Source organism: Lycorma delicatula, chromosome 3 (genome assembly GCF_047948215.1).
Source record: "Lycorma delicatula isolate Av1 chromosome 3, ASM4794821v1, whole genome shotgun sequence".
Classification (NCBI taxonomy): domain Eukaryota; kingdom Metazoa; phylum Arthropoda; class Insecta; order Hemiptera; family Fulgoridae; genus Lycorma; species Lycorma delicatula.
In genome coordinates this window covers 202,134,149-202,152,382 of record NC_134457.1, presented here as the reverse complement: position 1 = coordinate 202,152,382, position 18,234 = coordinate 202,134,149, and the positions used below count along the sequence as shown (strand labels likewise).

At 29.9% G+C, this 18,234-nt stretch overlaps 1 protein-coding gene across 1 annotated transcript; it reads left to right on the top strand.

Annotated features, from left to right (window-relative positions):
• The first annotated feature begins 15,542 nt into the window (after positions 1–15,542).
• On the top strand, positions 15,543–18,018 carry LOC142321286 (uncharacterized). Its single transcript, XM_075359284.1, has 2 exons — positions 15,543–16,187; positions 17,962–18,018. Exons 1-2 carry the CDS (start codon positions 15,543–15,545, stop codon positions 18,016–18,018), a joined length of 702 nt encoding a protein of 233 aa, XP_075215399.1.
• The last annotated feature ends 216 nt before the right edge of the window (positions 18,019–18,234 follow it).

The following is an 18,234-nucleotide window of genomic DNA, read 5'->3' as shown; positions in this document are numbered from 1 at the left end:
TTGTTAAAATAAATAAATACCTAAACGAAAATATTATTAATTGTGATTGTTTTAAGAACGTTTTCTGACGCATTGAAATTAAAGGCCTTATTAAACAAAAAATAATTAAACTTGTACTAATTTAAAAATATTTCACTGCTTAACAAATAATCTATCATAAAACTTTTTTTATAATTTTTAATTTGATAAGCAAATACGTCACTTCATAAAGTTTACAATTATTTTCTAACTGGTAATTTTCTAACAGTAATTTTCTTATTGGTAATGTGTTACATTTTAAAAAGTACGCGGAGAGCCTATAAAATTCACTAACATTTATTTTAAAACATATTTACTTCCTTGTACGAAGTAAAGGGAAGTATTGTGATCGAGAAAAATTCCGGTTTCCAGATTTCAATGGAAATATCCATTTTGACCATCCCTGAATCCATTTTGACTAGTTTCGGCGTGACATCTGTACGTACGTGTATCTCGCATAACTCAAAAAACGATTAGCCGTAGGATGTTGAAATTTTGGATTTAGGACTGTTGTAACATCTAATTGTGCACCTCCTCTTTTGATTGCAATCGAGATGTGTCCAAAGAAGCCCAAAATCCAAATTCTGCGTGAGGGTTTGGATTTTGGACTTTTTCTTAACTGCAGTAATAATAGCTCATTGAGAGATTTTCAACGATATATCGTAAGTGATACTTATTTTCATTGGTTCCAGAGTTATAGCAAAATTAAATTTTAATTAATGAAATATTTGCATCTTAAAAAGGGAAGGCACATCGGTTCGAATCCGACTACATATTTTTTTTAAATTTAAATATATTGATTTATTAATAATTATTAACTTCCGATTGTAAAAAAAAGATTATGATAAATAATAATTCAGTAACAATAATAAAAATAAAAAAATATCAGAAGGTATTAATGAAAATTATTTTTTGTAATTTTCATTTAAAAAAAAATGTGTGTATGTAATTTATTTAATAAGGCGTTCAAAGAAGTCATGTGGGCCCACATCAGATACAGAGTGTCTCATACAAAACGCAACCCATCAATCACTCATCCATGAAATTTCAAAAGTCAAGCTTACTCCCCTACTCGTTACTGAAATGGACTCGTCCAACATCTGAACATCGCGGCGACGCAGTAGAACACTACCGATAGTAACAACAATGCGATCATAACGTTCAGTGTATTGCTAGAGACAAGATGGTGTTTTCGATAAATGAACATGTTTTTATTGTTGAGTCGTACTTCAGTACGAAATCAGCGGTTGCAGTGCAAGATTTGTTTCGCCATAAGTACCCAGATAAACCAGCTCCTAACAAAACATCAGTATTAAGGTTAGTTGCAAAATTTAGAGAGACCGGTTCTGTTAATAACAAGGAACACAATGCGTCAGTGTTGAATACAGATACAGTCACTGAAATGAAAGACCGATTACTCGCCTCGCCAAATAAATCGATCAAACGTTTGACTGCTGAAATTAATTTGTCTAAATCAACCGTTCATCGGGCGACCAAACGATGACAATTACGACGTTATCGCATTCAAACGGTTCATCGACTTCTTGAGCCCGACAAAGAAAAACGGCTACAATATTGTCAACGGTTCCGTCGATTTCTGCGTGAGGGAATTAATGTTATGGATTCGTTATTTCTCACAGATGAAGCACGGTTTTATTTGGATGGCTACGTAAACAGCCAAAACAGTAGAATTTGGAGCACTGAAAATCCCCACATTTATCACGAAAAACAATTACACCCGCAGAAGTCGGGCGTGTGGTGCACGATATCGCGGAAGAAAATAACCGGTCCTATTTTTCCGAGTACACCATTAATGCAGAACGATATCAGGATATTTTATTTCATTTCATCGCACTCTTGGAAGAGGAAGACAGACACTGCTGGTTACAACATGACGGTGCAACATCGCACTGCGCAGGTTCAACTTCTGATTTCGTCGAGGAATTCTTTGGTAATCGTGTTATCGGTCGAGGCTTGTGGCCACCAAGATTTCCAGATCTGACTGCGGCGGATTTCTTTCTACGGGGTTACCTCAAAGAAAACGTCTACAGCAACAAACCACGAACACTTGAACAATTGAAAGTCAATATTGAACAAGCTGTATTAAATATCCAGCCACAAACTTTGAAAAAAGTTGCAAGAAAGGCTGTAAAAAGAATTGAAGCTTGTATTCAAGAAGATAGCGGCCACTTCCAACGTTTACTCTAAATGTAAGGTAATGGATGGTAATAATAAAAATTACATTAACATTTACATATGCCTTTTTATTATTTCAATACCTACCAATATAAGGTTGGGTTGCGTTTTATATGGGACCCCCTGTATTATTGCTTTAATTTTATTTGAACTAATTAAAACGAAAATAGATTCTAAATTCTTCTCCAGTTGGAATTAAATTTACAGACATGTTTTTCACAATATTACAAGTAAGGTAAATTAACAAAAGCTTAGCATATGATAAAAACTCAAACTTCTTTGTTTATTTTTTTTTATCGATTAGAATATAATAAATAAACTACAGTACTATGTTTATTTTTTTATGTTATTTATTGTATTTAATGGTTTTGTTATGTAACGTAACATTTATTTGAACAGCATTTTAAATATGAAAACAAGTTATATTTTGGGTATCATTTTAATTTACACAGACTTCGAAAAAAATTAGGGTTATTTCTATCTTGTTATACTAATCAAAATTATTTCAGGGAATCTTATTTTCAATCTTCAGTTATCATTCTCCCGACTGAGTCAGTGAGGCGGTCACTTGCACAATGTAGTAAAATTTAGATAATATATTAAAGTATATATATATATATATATATATATATATACACACATACATACAACTCATAAGTTAGTTTGCGTTCACGCTAGTATTCATAATTATCTTACTGTTGTATGCGATGACACTAAATAACGATACGTTCGTTGTCATTCACGGTCAAATTAACAGGACCGATACGAGCCCGTATCCATATAATGTATTTAGAAGATATAGCTACAAAAGTGGATGCATCTAAGCATTAAACAAAATAAAAATTTCAAAGGAATAGCATTTTTATTTTTTATAAAATATAATATTGAACATAGATGAGAAAAAAGTGTTAAGATAAATTTTCTGTACAGATTTACTGTTATTTGTCATTATTAATTTATTGCATAATAGTCATTTTATAATTAAAAAAAGGAAAAAATTGTTACATTAAAGAAAGCAGATGAAGCAGGTTGTCTAGATTTAAGAATGAATTAACGGATGTAGGAAGAATATAACTTAATATGACCTTGCACGGTTGTACATTAACTGGTTTCAAAAGCTGTAAAACGGCTCTAGTTTTTTGATCTTTAATAAACCGTAAACAGAATATATGTGAAACAGTATGTTGTAATCGTCAGTGGACCAGTGATGAACGATCCATTGGCCATGAAATCAACATCGCTTCCTTTTACAAGTTGTGCTGCTGTAGATCATTACTAACTACAGGGAGTAATATAGGTAATAGGTATAAGTCTTTATAAGGAACTGTCTGGAAATCTCAGTTGGTTTAGAGCCTCCTAGCTGATACTTATTTAGCAATTATTATTATTATTTTTATACTCCGGAAGTCTTGAGTTAAGTTTGATAATATCATTAAAAAACATATTCTGGAAATGGTGTTGCCGAACTTTACCATCATTTGCATACATATTAAAATTTAACCCTTCCTCTAATAATAATTATAATTATTAAAAAAAAATCTTGTACCGTTTTGACCTTATTAATTTTCAAATCTATTTAAATATTCGCTTACCAGAAGATAAATACTTTAATAAAATCCTACGATCATTTGTTAAACCAGTAAAATATAATAGAACGAACATAAATTCAGTCCTTTTTTAAGGTATTCTGTCGTAATGTATAATAAAATAGAGCTGAAAACAATATTTTTGGATATTTAAACAAAGATTTACTTTTAAAAACGAAAATGTTTAATCTACTAACAAATATTGGCCGCAACATGAGAAACAAGTTCGCAAACTATTTCTACACTAATATCATAATCATATAAAATCATAATCAATTTTTGATTGACGATTGTTGAAACATTTAAAGGTTAGAAAAATTTATAGAAATATTAACTTCAGGTTCCAGAAATATATTAGTGTTATATATTAGTTATATTATTATTAATATTAATTATATATATTAGTGATAACGATAAAAAATTGTTCCAAATCCGATATGTATATATTATTTAATATATTATTAAATGTTATATACGTATGAGCTGTGTCTTGAATAATTTACGTGCACTCTCAAAAATAACTTAGTCATCCTCAAGAATAAGAAATATCCCGAGATAGATTTTTTGGGAAAAGAAAGAAGCGAAGTAGTTGCCTCTTGCTTCATCAATGAGACAATGGCCTATCATTATGGCAAGTCAGATCAAACTTCATATAATATACAGATATACAAATGACATTTTTACTCCACTGCAGGATTGTAGTGCGTTCATTTTTATCATAATCTTGCTTTAGATAGCAAAATTATTGAACGTGTTATCTATCGAATCTTATTTAATATTTTTGTCTACTATAAATTTTAAGAACTGTTATAATACGAGTATATAATAAAATATTTTTATCTACGAAAGTTTTTTTGTTTATAGCCAAATGGAGGATACTTTTCGAACCGCCCTCGTAACTGATAAGAATAATTTATTTTATTAAACATTTTGCATGAGTTGTATTTTCATTATACTATTTTAAAGCGCATAAAATATGCAAAAAAATATTTTTTTATTAGTATGTCTGAACGTTTCGAAAGTTTTTGGTTTTAAAGTCAATCGATACGTCTAGAAAATTTTTCATTACACTTTCATGCATTATATAATCGTTTAGATTTGTTCGTTTGTTTGTTTTTTTTTGTGTGTGTGTGTGTCTGTATGTTTTTGTTGTGTGTGTATTTTTATGTTTTAGATAGGAACACAATATTAAAAAACGTAAAAGATAAAATTTTTCTTTTACTATTACATTGTATTGTACAACTTAAAGTAATAATCAAACTCGGAAGTTCACATTTTTAAATTCAAATTATTCTCCTTCACCCAAACATAATTTTATAAAATTAAAATATATTATAAAACTTCGTTTATGAATTAATAAAGTTTAATTTCGTACAGGCGAGATTTTTTGTTAGATTATTTATTACACATGCCACTGATAAAACACAGTCGGAAATTTTAACATAAAAAATTGCGAACCGGCCATAAACTAAGCCGACGTGGGACAGCCAGTCGTAACATTACTCATTCTACATTTTAAAAGGGATAAAGAGGAATTAAAACGTATAGATAAAAAAAAAATAGCTCAAGCCAAAATATTTGAAATAAACAGAGTATTAACTACATCCTTTTTATTCTTTTTTTTCTTTTTTTTCAGTTAACCCAGATTAACATTACAAAATAAAAGATATCGCATGACTCAATTTCTTTGAACAATTAATTATATTTAATTCAATTTATCAAAAGAAAATATTCATATATTTAACATTATAAATGAGTATAAAATACAAAATAAGTAACTAAAATATTATGGATTTTTTAAAGTTACATTTTAAATCTAGCAAAAAAATTATGATCCAGTTCTTCAGTAAGAAAAGTAACGATTATTGTTAACAATATAACCTGTCTAGATGTTTAAAAAGTTAGGTACTTACGTATTAACGCCACCGCAGCTACAGCTTTATTTAAAAACAAAGTAGTCAATCGGATTTCGGTGGAAAATGCGCCGATATAGAGTTTAACATAGATTCAAAACAGTCTCTTTATTCATTTTAATAAATGGTTATTTATATTTATAAATATAATTTAACCAAACTTAACCTACGCTCGCTTCGCTCGATAACCTTGACTAATTAACAGGAGTGTTTTGATTATTTAAATAATAAATAATTGCAATAATTACTGAATTTATTAAATAAATACTCAAAAAATTACGCTGTTAATTAGTCAAGGTTAGCGAGCGAAGCGAGCGTAGATTAAGTTTGGTTAAATTATATTTATAAAATAAATAAATATAAATAACCATTTATTAAAATTAATAAAGAGACTTCATTTTCCACCGAAATCCGATTGACTACTTTGTTTTTAAATAAAGCTGTAGCTGCGGTGGCGTTAATACGTAAGTACCAAAAGTTATTTTAAAGATATAAGACTCAGTTAAAATAAATTCTTCTTAAAAATTTCAACATAAATTAATTCAAAATAACATAATGCTGGCTTATTCCTACGAGAGGTTAATCAGTTAAAAAAATTTTATCAATTTAATACAATATTAATTAACGTAATATATTAAAACTTAACAAAATAGAATCTAAAAACCTATAATAAAATGTTATTACTATGAAATAACAGATAATAAAAATAAATTTTCTGCAGATAAATATAATTGTTAGATTTTTTTATTTTGTAAACCTTTTTAATGTATAGTTATACAACGAGATGACAACGAAATAAAATTTCATTCAGGACTACGTTACAGCTCGGTGTTTTTTCTGATTAAAAAATTCATTATAGTAAATAAGAAAAATATAATAATTATTAAAAATAACTTCATTTAAATTAATATTTCCAATAGTTGTTATCTAGGTAAGTATGCTAAACGATTAAGCTCAATCTTTTGTTCATATTTTTAACCATATAAATGTAACTGAAAAAAAAAATAAAAAAAAAAAAAAAGCAAGTCTACCGTGAAAAATGCACGATTGCATGGTTTCAAGGCCGTGCTCTTGAGTTCATACAATGTATTAACTCTGGAACTGATTTAAGACTATTCATTGTAGTTTTCTATCAAACGGCAAAGGAAAAATGATTTTCTTTATTCAATATACTTCTAAGAAAGAAAAATAATATAAATGTACAGGTTTTATTATTAAATCTGTAATTAACCTTTTTATTTAAGATAATCAAAATAAGTTTAGAAAAATCATATTAATAAGTAAAGTTACAGAAAATAAAACTCATTATAATGACTAATAAACAAAATTATTGGCAATACTTAACTCATTATTGAAATAAACGTAGTATGATTTACGAAAACACAAAATAATTTATCTGAATTAACATCACGGTATCTGATTTTTTGGAATTAAGGTGTATAGAAATGAAATATTTTTTAGAACGGTTCAGTATACGAAATGGTATAATTCTAGCCTTGAGTGAAAAAGATTTAGAAGAAACGAAGCACGGCACGGATGAAGTCCTTCGTAAGAACTACCGCATGAAAATAAACAAAAACAAAACGAAAATAATGAAATGTAATAGAAATAAAGTAGATACAAAAAACACTGAATATAAAAACAGGACAAAAAAAGATTATGGAGGTAGAAGAATTTTGTTATTTGGGAAGCAGAATTACTAAAGATGGACAAAGCAGGGCGATATAAAATGCCGAATAGCACAGGCGAAACGAGCTTTCAGTCACAAATATAAATTGCTTACATCAAAAATTAATTTAAACGTCAGGAAAACATTTTTGAAAGTACATGTTCGGAGTTTAGCTTTATATGGAAGTGAAACTTGGACGATCGGAGTACCTGAGAAGAAAAGATTAGAAGCTTTTGAATGTGGTAAGCTTTTGAAATATGCTATAGGAGAATTTCAAAAATCAGGTGGGTGGGTAAAGTGACAAATGAAGAGGTATTGCGGCAAATTGATGAAGAAAGAAGCTTTTAGAAAAATATAGCTAAAAGAAGAGACAGACTTATAGGTAACATTTTAAGGTAGCCTAGAATAATCGCTTTGATATTGTAGGGAGAGGTACATTGGAAAAATTGTGCAGGCAGGCAACGTTTGGAATATGCGAAACAGATTGTTAGTGATGTAGAATGTAGGGGATATACCGAAATGAAATGACTGGCACTAGATTGGGAATCTTGGAGAGCTGCATCAAACCATTCGAATGTAAGACAAACAAATTTCACAATTTTTCAGTTCACAGAAGCCATAGGAATTACTCATAAAAAATTTTTGATAAGAGTTTATTAAATAGATAAAAAATGTAATAAATAATATTTTTGTTATTTTATAAAGATCCTAGTTACAAATAAATTATTAAATTTATAAATCTTTTTATTACATTCAATGATTTTTACAAATATATATAAATACTAGCGGACCCGACAGACGTTGTCCTGACGCGGCATTATTCTGTAATAAATGCACAACACATAAATATAAGGAACTTATTTAAGTTAAAATTAGCAGGAATGTGTTCGAAATTTCATTAAAAAGACTATTAGTATGATATTATCAGTTTGTGATTGTTGTATTATTGTAATGGGTTTATTGATTAATTATGTGTAGTATGGGTAATATTTATTTTCACTAAATATTGAGATGTCCGATGAAAATTGAATTAAAAATCGAAATGTCGTAAAATTAATAAATTAATAAATTTTCATCCACATTACTACTAATTTTCACTTAACATCATTCTAAAAAAGTACCTCCTACATATTTTTTTTTATTTAATAATTTTGATGTTTCATAACCATGTAACAGCTTAATTAATCAATTAATAAAAAATTAAAGCACTGTAACGTAGTTAAAATTTTAGTAGAAATTTTTATCATTTTTCTCATTCTTTATTTTAACATCTATTTTACCAAATTTTAGACAATTGTAAATTAAAAATAATTTTAGAAAACCTTTTATAAAATTAATCAGCTAAAACATTATAAATTCAATTTTATAAATGTTATAATTTATTTTACAAACTTAATTTTTTTTTTCAAAGAGCCGTTCAATACTTCATAAGTTGCATAGAATCAAATGAGAACTGACAATTTAAATTTGTAGGTTAAGTTGATTGTTATTGAATGCACGTGTATACATCATTAAAATTCATGAAAAATCACGTAAAATACTCACTTCAATACTGCACCTTACAAATTTGCACAATGTACATTTTTTAATTAAACTTTAAAACGTTATTTCAATAAATAATAATATAATATTCTCATTAAGCGCGTAATTCTAGCAGACTCAGCAATGCTTCGCTATTGCTAGATCTGAGTATACATACAGATTAAATGACAACAATTGAAAGTTTCATAAAACCTTAAAAAACTGAACATTAGCAATTTAACAAAATTTAACCTTTCACTTTATAAAAGTAAGAATGTAAATAAATCCAAATGGTAAAACAACAGCACTACCTATCGGATTTAATTCACACCACTCTCTAATCACAGTATTCGGTGGAAAATAATTTTTTAACGAAAAGGGTTGTGGCTGCAAAATCATTACGATTAATACTGAACATTAAGAAACTTACAAAAATTACGGAACTTCATAAAATTTAACGTTTAACTTTATAAAATTCAGAATGTAAATAAATCCAATTATCAGAACAGCACTACCTATCGGATTTAATTCAAACTATTCTCTAAATACAGTATTCCGTTAAAAATACGAATGTTAATGTAAGAACAACACTAAGCTACGACGCACGTAACTGATATGCGAAAAAGCAACAAAATAAAAAAAATTCCTAGAATCCGATCGCAGCACCAACTACCGGGTTTGACTGATAAACCAAAAATTAAAACTTCTAAAACTCAGCTCTGCCTACCGGACCCACACGCTGCCTACTAGACCCAATTGTGATGTGAACCTTAACCATCCCAAGATCAACAACACATAAATAAATTAAAAAACATTTTCACTTCAATACTGAACCTTACAAATTTGCACAATGTATATTTTTTAATTACACTTTAAAACGTTATTTCAATAAATAATAATATAATATTTCTCAATACGCGCACAATTTTAAACGCGATCGCAGTGCTGCCTACTTGTTACTTAATCAGTTGTGATTTTGTTTTCATTGTCAACGGCCATACGGGCTCTTTGTGATTGGTCGTTTTGTTTGACAGCGGCCATCTTGCATTGATCTGATTGTTTACATTTCCATCTGATTTATTAGCCTCTTATTTATTAAAAAACTGTTTTCTCGCTATTTTTTGTAACCCAATAATAACACAAAATTACGAAATATTTTTCTTAATTTGATCGCAGCACCAACTGTCGGGACAAACTAAAATTAAAATAGAATATTATTGAATATTACTGCGATGGTAGTGCAGTCTGCCGGATCCAATGTATAACATTCCAAAATCAACAACTACTTATAAATAAAAAATTAATTAAAAAAACATTTTCCAGTGGACCAAAATGTGAATCTAAATCATTCTCGAATCCCCTTGAACACACACAAAAAATTTCATCAAAATCAGTCCAGCCGTTTAGGAGGAGAGTTCACTTTCATACACACCACACAAGATATATATATATAAAGATATATATATATATACTTATAATACAGTCTGTCTCATGAGACTGACTATGCGGAACCCTAACAAGCAATTAAAATCCGGTACAAAGCTTTACCGGATTAATTCTAAAACCATAAAATATTATAATACCTTACTATATAACAATTATACACTTCCGAGATTTACTATGGGTATATATAATTCAGAGATCATGAGAATTTACCGTTCAACCTGTTAAACGTTTTCAAATCATTTACATGTGACGATATCGGTATTTACTCCTGCTTTGTCCGACGATTTTGCGTCTGATCATATCTATTTTATTTTATACTAAGAGCTTCACCCTGTAAGTTCAAATAAATTAATTTCCAAAAAAATTAATCAATGTAATTTTATATTTTCATAATTTTTATCGTTAACTTTAATAATCACATTCCAATGAAGTACATAATTCTTGTTAAATGATTTTAGTAACTGATAACGAGGGTATTTGATATTTTTCGAGCGGAAATAAATCGATAAGTTTGTTTGATATTGTTGGTAAAATGTATAATGTTGTAATAATGGAAAATGTTATTAATTATTTGGAATGCTCTCTATAAAGTTAAATAACCAAAATTATAATTCATTTAACAATTTATTATTTCAACGATTGTTATATGAACTGAAGTTTTTAATTGGCTCTTACTTTTATTTAAAAAATAAACTTGTTTCTAAAATTATTTATGCTACTGAGTAAAAAAAAAAAATAAATCAACAGAGTTTATGCTTGTAATTTCAATAGAAAATAGTTATATAATAAAGAAAAAAACGAAAGTCGTATAATACAAAAAAAATTAATCCGTTAAAATAAAACCCCAGAATTAATGTAAACCAGTAAAAAAAGGAAAAAAAATACAGAAACAAATTATTAAATAATATTTTTTTACAATAATCAGTTGCCATAAAAATGTCAGTAGATTCTAATATGTTACGTATGTTAATTTTTTTATAAACATATTATTACTTATAAACATTTTATTTTATATTACAGATTTTACAAAAATATTATATTTTTATATCTACTTATTACTTGTTATTTTGATTTAGGGAGAAAACAAATAATAACTTATTTAAAAGCTAATTTAAGCATAAAGTATGATAAAAATGAATTATAAATATTCCTTTATACATCGGGTGAAATTCAATTTGGTCGTGCTGCAAGAAGTTTTTGATGGCCGACTCTCAGAGCTCATCAGCCTTGAAATAGACAGTAGGTGGCAACCAGTTTAGAAAAGATGATTATACATTCTTGTTAACACATCGACTGTTTACATCTACTTCTGCACGGTCTAGTACCGTACAGAAGTAAGAGTATGAAATATACACTTACATTAATGCGTAGTCCGTTGATGTAAAAGTACGTATGCAATTGTCAGTAAATCGAATTAATACTACAAAAATCACGTTTTAGCCAGTAGTACATAATTATTACTAATCGCGTAAGTATTTTTCAGGGATTAAAAAACAAAAAGCAACAAAAATGTAACAAATTAGTTACATTTGTACTGCTCCACTGAAGGAGTTATTTTATCCGGACTTCATCGAATTACAAGTTACTTTGGGAGCTTGCTACTTAGAATGGAATCCCGGTAACTTACTTCATCAAAATTACGAAATTTATTATATAAGAATGTAATTTTAATTTTTAATCGTTTTAATTATTTTTTCTAAATTGTACTACAGGTAAATCACAAAAAATTAAAATGTAATACTAACAAAGGAGGTCAGAACTATAGTTTGAAATCTAAGAAAGATGTTTCCAGTATTATTTTTTAAAGCATAATTTACTTTTATTTTATCCCTTAAAATTTTTCACTGAAATAAATTCTGAACGAATAATTACAAAAACGTTTTCTTCATCCGGTGGACGGGGTAGTTTCTCCAACAGAAATTAAAATTTCAGAAAACGGAATAAAATTAAAATTTATTTAATTATTGTCCGGTTGATTTTTATGCTAAAATGAATATAAGTTAATAAGATTTACTTAATGGATTGACTCTTTGAGATCCGATTCTGGGTCTTAAGTTAAATGTGCAGATGGGCTATGAAACCTGTTTTGATGTCTCAATTTAATAGTGATTTTTCGATAAATCGCTAAGGGGTTCATTGCGTCCCATTTTTCAGGACAGAAACGTCATACTACAATAAAGAAAATTACGATGAATTTAATAGTACATATAGCTTCTTTGTGTATTGCCAAAATCAAAAGTTCCTAATTTATTTTCCAAAAATTATAAATGAACATTATTATTCCAAAAATAAAACAATTAATTTTTACAAAATAAATTTAATTTGTACAATAATTTTGTCGTTTAGTTCGACAAATAAGTTAGGACCTAGTGTCGGGGATGTGCTATGCACATGTCCCTGGACTGTTATTATAAATCACTATAAGATCAAAGTAATTATAGATAAAAAAAAGAAAAGTAAACAGTGTACAATAAATTGTTTACATACTTTTAAAAACTACCATGTTTTTTATGTTTTCCATGTCAAAGTTCCTTTTGAATTATTTTATTACAAAGTGAGACGTAACAAAAAAGATGATTAATAAAAGATGTTGGACGTGAAGTTTTTTCCATGTGGGTTGTGAACATCAGAAAGCGACTCTTCAATTTCATTAAGTCAGATGACTAAGATAGTAATAGTATAAGGAAAAATATAATTTTTCCTTATTTCATACTTGTAAACAAAACAGTGTATTTTAAGCTTGTGTATTTTAATTACAAACCCCCATTTTTGTCTCATTCCTTGAATATTTTTATTTTTTTGTCAGTCAATTTGAGTCTCACTTACTGAAACGCTGTGAGGCCCAAGTTTTTTTCACATTTTTATAATTACACATAATTTAAAATAAAATGAAATTTTGTACAGAAAATGTAAAAATTGAAAAGAAAAAGTTTGGGGGAAAACATTTGTAGCAATGTAGTCAAATATTGCTATGTTGGGTGCAGCAGTCAATTTATAAAAAGCAGTTCTTCAAAAGAAACCGAATTTTAACAATCAGCATTTTTTACCGAGTAGTTAGAAATTTTACATTCTAATTTCTTCCTAAAATTTTTTTTCAAAGACGCATTCTCAAAAAAGTGAATATCAATAAAAGTATCTGCTAAAAAGGATTCGGATGCCCTGATAAAATGCCATTAAATATTTCCTTTAAAGATTTTACAGCATTATGTAAGATTCTGGTAACGCCGTCGCGGCTTCGCTCACACTATACGGTTACTTTTTTCTTTCTTTTTCTATTTAGCCTCCGGATCCACCGTAAGGTATTGCATCAAAGGATGAAGGAGAATATGTACGAATATAAATGAAGTGTAGTCTTTATACGGTGTCAGGTCGACCATTATTGAGATGTGAGGTTAACTGCCAACCACCAAATAACACCGGTATCCACTACATGGTTACTTGCGTTTCCATCGTGGTCCATTTTTTATTATTTTATGTTTCTTAGTAAAGTAACCGCTGGCATCGCGTCGCACTTAAAGTAACAATGGCAGTGGCTGTGTTGATTGAGCCGCTGCGCTGTAAACCGTCGCACCCCTTAAAAAATCAAAATTGAAAAAATCCAAAAAGTCTTTTAGATATTTACCTGAAGAATTAGCAAGCCCAAATCTAGTGAATATATCGTTTAGTAGGGAGCGGCAGAAATAACTCCCGAATTTGCCACCGTTGTAGCTCAGCGTAGACTGGAATAAAATGTTCAGCATTTAAAAAAAAATTAGGGTTCAAATACAGAGATAGAAGAACAATTGCTAACATGTACAGGAACCAAACAGCAACAGTAATAATTGAAGAACATAAGAAAGAAGCCGTAATAAGAAAGGGAGTCCGACAAGGATGTTCCCTATCACCGTTACTTTTTAATCTTTACATGGAACTAGCAGTTAATGATGTTAAAGAACAATTTAGATTCGGAGTAACAGTACAAGGTGAAAAGATAAAGATGCTACGATTTGCTGATGATATAGTAATTCTAGCCGAGAGTAAAAAGGATTTAGAAGAAACAATGAACGGCATAGATGAAGTCCTACGCAAGAACTATCGGATGAAAATAAATAAGAACAAAACAAAAGTAATGAAATGTAGTAGAAATAACAAAGATGTACCACTGAATGTGAAAATAGGAGGAGAAAAGATTATGGAGGTAGAAGAATTTTGTTATTTGGGAAGTAGAATTACTAAAGATGGAAGAAGCAGGAGCGATATAAAATGCCGAATAGCACAAGCGAAACGAGCCTTCAGTAAGAAATATAATTTGTTTACATCAAAAATTAATTTAAATGTCAGGAAAAGATTTTTTCCTGAAAAGTATACGTTTGGAGCGTCGCTTTATATGGAAGTGAAACTTGGACGATCGGAGTATCTGAGAAGAAAAGATTAGAAGCTTTTGAAATGTGGTGCCATAGGAGAATGTTAAAAATCAGATGAGTGGATAAAGTGACAAATGAAGAGGTATTGCGGCAAATAGATGAAGAAAGAAGCATTTGGAAAAATGTAGTTAAAAGAAGAGACAGACTTATAGGCCACATACTAAGGCATCCTGGAATAGTCGCTTTATTATTGGAAGGACAAGTAGAAGGAAAAAATTGTGTAGGCAGGCCACGTTTGGAATATGTAAAACAAATTGTTAGGGATGTAGGATGTAGAGGGTATACTGAAATGAAACGACTAGCACTAGATAGGGAATCTTGGAGAGCTGCATCAAACCAGTCAAATGACTGAAGACAAAAAAAAAAAGTAGCTCAGCGCTAGTGGTAGTAGGCGGGTCCGGACTGGTTCCATAGTGCAGGTCTGGTGTTGCAATTTTCAGTGAACATCGTGCGTTCGTCATCGAAACTTATTTTAAAAATGGTGATTCTGTAATCTGTACGCAGCGATTATTTCGTACACTTCGGAATATGTCGACACGGTGTAATACCTGACAGGAAAACCATTCTAACACGGGTTAGAAATTTTAGAGTTACGAGTTCGGCTATGAAAAAACCACCGCCAGGTAGACCTCGCAGCTTTCGAACTCTACAGAACGTTCAACTACTCCAGCTAGCAGTTACACGATCTCCAAGGCGTCCAACCCGTAGGCACGCTGCCAGCTTCGGAATATCTGATCGAACGGTGAGAAGAATTTTACATCAAGACCTGCACTTCCACCCGTATAAAATAATGGTTATGCAGAAACTTAGTGAACGTGATCGGGCCAGTCGTATTGCATCTTGTCACGCTATCCTTGAAAATGTTCCAAACAATGCAGTCGTACTCTCATCTGACGAAGCGCATTTTCATTTATCAGGTTATGTCAATAAGCAAAATTTTCGTTATCGGGCAGAAAATAATCCTAGACAACTGCATGAGCGACCTCTCCATAGCCAACATGTTACAGTTTGGTGTGCTGTAGCAGACTTTGGAATCATAGGCCCGTATTTTTTTGATGAGGAAGGGCGAACAGTTACAGTTACGTCTCAACGTTATGTACACGTGCTAAACAACTTCTTGAAGCCGAAACCGAATGAAATTGGAAATCCTGTTGTATGGTATCAACAGGATGGTGCAACCGCTCACACAGAAAGACAATCTATGGAAGTCCTAAGACAAATGTTTCCAGGGCGTTTAATCTCACTGCGAGGTAGCATGCCGTGGCCAGCTCGTTCACCCGATCTTGCTGCTTGTGACTTCTTTCTATGGGGCTACTTAAAGAGTAAAGTCTACAAAAACAAACCGAGGACAACTGACGAACTCAAAGCTGCTATCCGACACGAAATCGCGGAAATTCCACAGGAGATGACGACGAGAGTAATGCACAATTTCCGAGTGAGGCTTCAGTCGTGTATAGACAATGACGGTCGCCATTTAAATGATATTATTTTTAAGTAACTGAAACTTTAATCATTTAGATATGCAATAAATGGCAATGATAATTCTTATTATGGTATAATAAAAGTTTGACTAAACTCTATTACGTATTTTTTTATTAGCCCTTTAAACTGGGGAGTTATTTCTGCCGCTCTCTGTATAATCGGAAATGGTGAAAATGTTCAATTATTGTTAAACATTTTTTTAACCTTTCTTCGCCATTTTCAAGTCAAATTTCAATAAATCTATAATTTTGTTTTTAGATATTTAAATGAAAATTACGCACATGAAATATGAAGTTGTTATCTTCATTTGTTACCGAGAAATTACAAAAGTAGTAAATTTAATTGTTACTCCATTTTAACCCTTTAAACTCGGAATTTAAAAAAATTCCTATCTAGTGTGCACTTACTGTGTAAGAAGAACGTGTACAATTATACAAACTTTCATCAATTCGTCTTCAGTAATTTTTGCTGGGCGTTGATAAATCAGTCAGTCTGGACAAGTTGCTTTGTAGGTACAGACATACATATATAGGAAATAAATAATATAAAATAGCTAAAAATTAAGATCATTCTGACTGATTTTTTTATGAAACATTAACATATCATGTTGAAAAATAAATAAATATTACTTCGAGCAACGTAAAAAAAAAAAAGTGATGTTTTATATGTATCGATGTCACATAACACATTTAGAATGTATGTATGAATTAAAATTCAACACATCCTTATTTAACCGCATGCATATTTATACAGTTACACGGCAATATTATTCACATACTTCTTTGAGCGTGATTAACTACTAATTAACTTCAAATTGTAGCATAGTAATTATTCATCTAACTGCGCAATTTGTAAACGTCAGTAACACATAAGGTTTTAAAAGCGGACAAGTAGACAATTCAACCTAGCTACAATGACAGGAGAATATGAAATAATGTAGTAAGTATTATGGATTATCTTATACGTTAAGATTTTTTTCGTATATCTACTACAAAGTGTATTCGTGTTCTAATTATACAATCTACTCCACTCCATTTGGCCCTAACTTTTCTTTCTCCATCATTCTCTTTTTATATTCCTCCACAACACGATCCTCAATTTTTAAAGTTTAAAATCGTTTAAACTATTACAGTCTCTTCTTTTATTTCCCTTTTTTATAAATATTTTTTTAAATCTGTTGGTACAGATTTTCATTAAATTGGTATTTAATAAAATTATGGTTAGAGCGCCATATTGGATTAGATAATTAGCTCCCTATAAAAATCCTTCTTTTAAGTTATTTTGCTTATATACAGTTCTATTTTTGTGTTTATTGCGTTCTGTTTAGTGTTTTTTATGTTTATAATAATTATGTTTTTGGTTTGTAACATTTAATTAAATATTTTAACATAATATTTTTATATTTAAAATATTAAATATAAATATATTTATATATTTAAAATACAAATATAAATATTTTTTTAATGCGTATGACGTAGGATAATTATGGATACCTACTGATTTGGGTAACCAATCGGGTTGCCTAGGCTATTTGGGCAAACTTTTATTTGTTTTATTAACAGTGTTTTTCGGACCTATAAACTACACATATGTGCTGGACTAGCGTATAAACGATTATTTGGATTTAAAAACAAATAAGTAAACCAAAAACAGTATTTGAGATCTTTTGCTCCGTTGCTAAGGACTATTTATTTGTTTATGTTTATTTTTTACTTATTATGGATCAGTTACCAACAGCTGATATGATCGATGAAGAGGTATCTGATTGTGGAGATATGAAATAACATCTAGAAAACGTGATCTATTACCGACATCGAGTAGAGATCCGAGTAGGGTAGCACGTAGAAAACTACTTGGAGATGACATAGCGAACAATCTGTCCGAAAATTCAAGCGATAACGACAGTGTAATTATAGAACGTCAACCTACTTCTAGTCAGTGGAAAACCATACCTTAGCCGAAAAACGAACTGCAATTTATAATCCTAGCAATGGTGGATT